The sequence below is a fragment of the Rhizophagus irregularis genome, chromosome 3 (assembly GCF_026210795.1).
Source record: "Rhizophagus irregularis chromosome 3, complete sequence".
Taxonomy (NCBI): Eukaryota; Fungi; Glomeromycota; class Glomeromycetes; order Glomerales; family Glomeraceae; genus Rhizophagus; species Rhizophagus irregularis.
The window spans coordinates 3,883,990-3,888,875 of NC_089431.1; the positions used below are offsets into that span (position 1 = coordinate 3,883,990).

At 25.3% G+C, this 4,886-nt stretch overlaps 1 protein-coding gene across 1 annotated transcript; it reads left to right on the forward strand.

Annotated features, from left to right (window-relative positions):
• Positions 1-703: 703 nt before the first annotated feature.
• Positions 704-2,084, forward strand: OCT59_020962 (uncharacterized protein; the record flags this gene model as incomplete). Its single annotated transcript, XM_066149527.1, has 4 exons — positions 704-1,084; positions 1,156-1,591; positions 1,754-2,009; positions 2,081-2,084. 4 exons carry the CDS (start codon positions 704-706, stop codon positions 2,082-2,084), a joined length of 1,077 nt encoding a protein of 358 aa, XP_065990423.1.
• Positions 2,085-4,886: the final 2,802 nt, after the last annotated feature.

Genomic DNA, 4,886 nt, shown 5'->3' on the forward strand with positions numbered 1-4,886 from the left:
GTTTTGGATGATATATGGGAGAAGTATAAATATTTAAGTTATAACGAAATAAAAATGTATAAGAGTTTTTTAATACGAACCTCTTCATTTAGGTAAGTACCTTATTATATAATGATCCTTGTTTTTTCTGTTAATATAATTGTAAATATAATCTAAAATCTAATATTCATAGTTCCAAGAAAGCTTCATCATTTGTATCATTCAATATAGGTGGATTTGGCTTAGGGATTGGAATCGATTAATCGAAAATCGACAAAACATAGTAAAATCGATTCTCGAGAATTGATTCTCAGCAATTTTTTACATATAAGCTAACCTGACTCCAAAGTAATTTTTCATGCCGGCCAAGTGCTGATTATTTTCGTTGAAATTAGAAACTGATTCAAAATTGGGTTGGTCGTCTATAAGAAAAATCTTGAAAAGATTCGATTTTTGATTTCAATCCCTAATTTGGCTCACTTGATGATCGGAATGTTGTTCATTTTTGGCTGAAATTAACGTTAATTTTAGCCCAAAATGATCAACATTCCGATCATCAAATCCATTTGATTATATTTTGATCTGCACTGTACTGTATGACAAATTTATTGAGTAACAGTGTTATGTTACACTAGGAAAAATGGTTATCATCGCATATTTATGTAATTGTTTTGACACCTTCTCTTCCGATTATTGTTTTTTTTTTTTAAAAAAAAAAAAAAACATGTCATCTCAAGATGATATTACATGTAAAAACTGTGGTGAATTATATACAGATATACATCATAAATGGTGTAAACCATGTCTAATAAATGGTTTAAAACAAAATTTTGTAAATTGGACTAGTGGAAATGAAGAAATTGACAATTTTATTCAAATAACACAATTAAAAATTGATAATTTGGAGGATACAATTGTTGAATGGATACCATATGACCAGTTTGATAATATTAAAGAAATAGGTAAAGGTGAATTTGCTACAGTCTATTTAGCAAAATGGAAAGATGGCCCATTATTATATCAATATGAAAGAATACCTTATAAAGAAGTTGCTTTAAAATGTTTACATAATTCACAAAATATTACTAATGAATTTTTAAATGAGGTAAATGAAATTTATTTTTTTAGACTTCATTAAACAATTTCTCAATAATGATTGTTTTTACTTTTTGATAGGTTAATGCATACTCTATTGGTATTAATAATAACATTCTCAGAATATATGGGATATCCCAAAATCCAGATACAAATAACTATATTATTGTACTTGAATATGCCAATGGTGGAAATCTTAATAATTACAATAATAATATCATTAGGAATTATAATTGGATTAGTAAATTGTCTGTACTAAGTGGAATTGTTCAAGGTCTTAATAAAATTCATGAAAAAAGATTAGTTCATCGTGATTTCCATACAGGAAATATATTGGTATCATTTAGAGATAATGCTACTGGAGATGCTGAAAGTGATATATATATTTCAGATATGAGATTATGTGGTGAAGTTAGTAATATAGGCAAAACAAAAATTTATGGAGTTATGCCATTTGTAGCTCCTGAAGTATTAAGAGGAGAGCCATATAATCAAGCAGCAGATGTATATAGTTTTGGTATGGTTATGTATCATATTGCAACTGGAAGACAACCTTTTTCCAATTGTGCCCATGATAGTATTTTAGCATTAAATATATGTAATGGAAATAGACCTGAAATAAATGAACAAGAAGCACCAAAATTTTATATTGATTTAATGAAAAATTGTTGGGATCCAGATCCATATAAGAGACCAAGTGTTATTGAAATAAAAAAATTGGTCAAAGATTCTCTCCGTGATGATGATGATGAAATCAAAAAGCAAATTGAAGAAGCAGAAGAATATAGAAAAACAAATTTTTTATCTACTGGAATTAGTCAATCAATTCATCCACAAGCTTATTATACTTCTCGATTACTCAATCAATTTACAAAAGAACTTTCAAAACATGATGATACTTACAATATTTCGGCTGAGATTATTGATTTTACAGAGTATGTGTAACATTTACTTAAATTATTGTTTATTTTATTGAAAATTTATTAAATTATAAATCATTTTATAGGTAGGTTATCAAACAAAAAACGAAAAATAAGTCAATTAGAACATGCATTTGCACCAAATATAAAATACATTTTATTAAAGTTCATCTAAGAAAAAAGTGATGAATATAAGATATAATGGTGTAACACAATTGTGAAAACTCATGTTCTAATTATATCTAAACTCCTTATGTTAGATAAGATGCAACAAATTTTAAGCCTAATATTAACATTTAACACAATTTTATAACTAGGATATTATTTTTTTTTATTGATATTATTGTATTTTGTTCAACACTAATTATAGAGTATATGTAATTTTTTTTTTACATAAATAAAAAATTAGTTTGTAATTGAACAAATAAAATATAAGATTCAAAAATATTATTAACTGTTAATTTTATGGTGATTAAAATTAAAAAAATAATTGAATTCTCTTTATGAATCCAATGAAGTGCATTAATTATTAAAAAAGTAATTTTAATTCTTTCTTCCCATGTAAGTTGATTATGATTTTGTTGTAAATATTCTCTTAAATTTACATCCAGTTTGTTTATTATAAGCATATAATTTCTATTTGATGGATTTTGTGTTAAACCAAAGCATTGAACAATTTCTGGATATTTGTTGCTTATAGTCAAATGTGATTTAGCCTATAAAAAATGATTTCAAATTTTAGTTTCTTATAAATAAAGAAAATATCTTAAATTTTTTTAGATTACAAACCTTCTCAAACCAACTTTGACTTGCACTTTCAACATTTTCTAATTGTTTAAGTATTACTTCAATAGTTCTAGATTTTATTAATTTTCGTTCTTTAGAATCCCATTCATAATAATTTCCATTAATCCAACTTGCCGTATAAATCTCAGAGAAACCACCTCTTGTTAAATATTCAATATTTTGTAAATTATTATATGGGATCAATTCAGTTATATTACTAGGTACAAATGTTTTCATTTGACAATTTTTTATTAAATTATCAATATCATTATTTCCAGGTGTCCAATTTGAAAAATTAACTTTTAAATAATTTTTAACACAATATTCACAATATAATGTAGTTTAAACATTTTTGGTTACAATTTTCACAAATTCTTCTTGTTCCTGAATTAAAATGAATTTTATCTCGGTCATAATCTTCATTATTTAATCTTATTGCTTCAGTTTTTTCCTCTTCTGTAAGAGAATTATCAGCAAGAATTGTTTGTTGCATAAATTCATAATGTTTATGAAAACCTTTGTGAATATTATAATCAATTAATGTAAATGCTCTATTAAGTGCTGCATTTATTAGGTTCATTCGAATAGTAGACATAATTATTATAAAGTGTGTTTAATAATTTGTTAAAAAAGATAACTTTTTTAACTTGGTCGTTAGTTATACAAAATTAATGGTGTAACTTGTCAAACTATTTTTCATGTCACAGTTGTAACACCACATTAACTATTACACCAATAATGAAAATGTTACAAATAAATAACATTTTTTTTTAGTAAATGCCGTTATTAATTTAATATTCATAATAAAATGCAATTGTACAATATAGACCTTGTACAAATAAAAAATATTATATTAACTGCTAAGTGTACAGAAAATAAATTTGTCTCGAAACTGAGATCATCATTCGACAATCTGGATTTTACAAATTATAATAATTATGATGGAATTAATAACTATTATAATCTAGTATGAATAATACAACAAAAAGTCAAAAGTTTAAGAGTTTAGTTATTTAAGAAATTATTTAATGTAAAAATTACTTAACTACGGAATGTATTTAAATAAAGAATTAGAAATTCTCTTTCTTTATTACTGAAATCATTGATTGAAGTCATTATTAAATAAAAGTCTCAAAAAATATTTATTGTAATAAATCAAAAGTTAATCTTACGATTTTTTTTTTTCCTTTCTTATATTGACACATTTGATTTTATCTGCTCAAGCTTTAAAGATAAAAACTAGGAATATAGAAAGTAAGTAACGGAAATTGGCAAAGTAAGTAACGTAAAGTCACATGATCTATTACGTTACTTCTCTTATATAAGGTACGGAACGTGAATTTTTTTGGTAAATACTTTACGTTACTCCTTATATTTGCCACATGATCGCGCCATGTTTATTTGTTTATCGAATCTCGTTTTCAGTATAGGTTCACTTCCTCGGTTCCTTCCGGTTCTGCAATTAAGGTTCAGTTGTTTTAGTTGTTTTCACTTTACGTTTCGTTTCTTACTCATTTTTTTTTAGATATTTTAGTTCTTTCAGCTCTAAAATTAATAAAGGTATGTTTTTTTTATTTTTTTTTATTTTTTTTATTTTGTTTTTATCTTATATTTCGTTTCTTACTAACTTCATTTTTTTTTACCTTATGGTTTATTTTTTACTTAGTTTCCTATCATTACCCAACCTCCTATCATGAACATATTTTTATTTTTGTCTCTCATCATTTTTCACCTCATATTACTTCTCATTATTCATCTCCATTATTTCTATTACATCTTTTCATTTTCCATTATTTCTTTTTCTCTCCTGTTTACTTCCCATCACTCCTTTTTCATCTCCCATGATTTCTTTTTGTCTCTCATCATTTCTTTTGTCTCTCATCACTTCCTTTCGTCTCCCATCACTCCTTTTTATCTCCCATCATGTTCTATTTCTCCTTTTTGTTTCCTATCACTTCTCATTGCTCTCTTTTACTCCCTTTCATCTTCTATTACTTTCCATTACTCCATTGTTATTTCATTTTTTTTATTAGCATCTTTCTCCTTGATCATTATAATTTACTTATCTTTTTTATTTATTGTTATTGTTTTTTTTATTTTTATCAC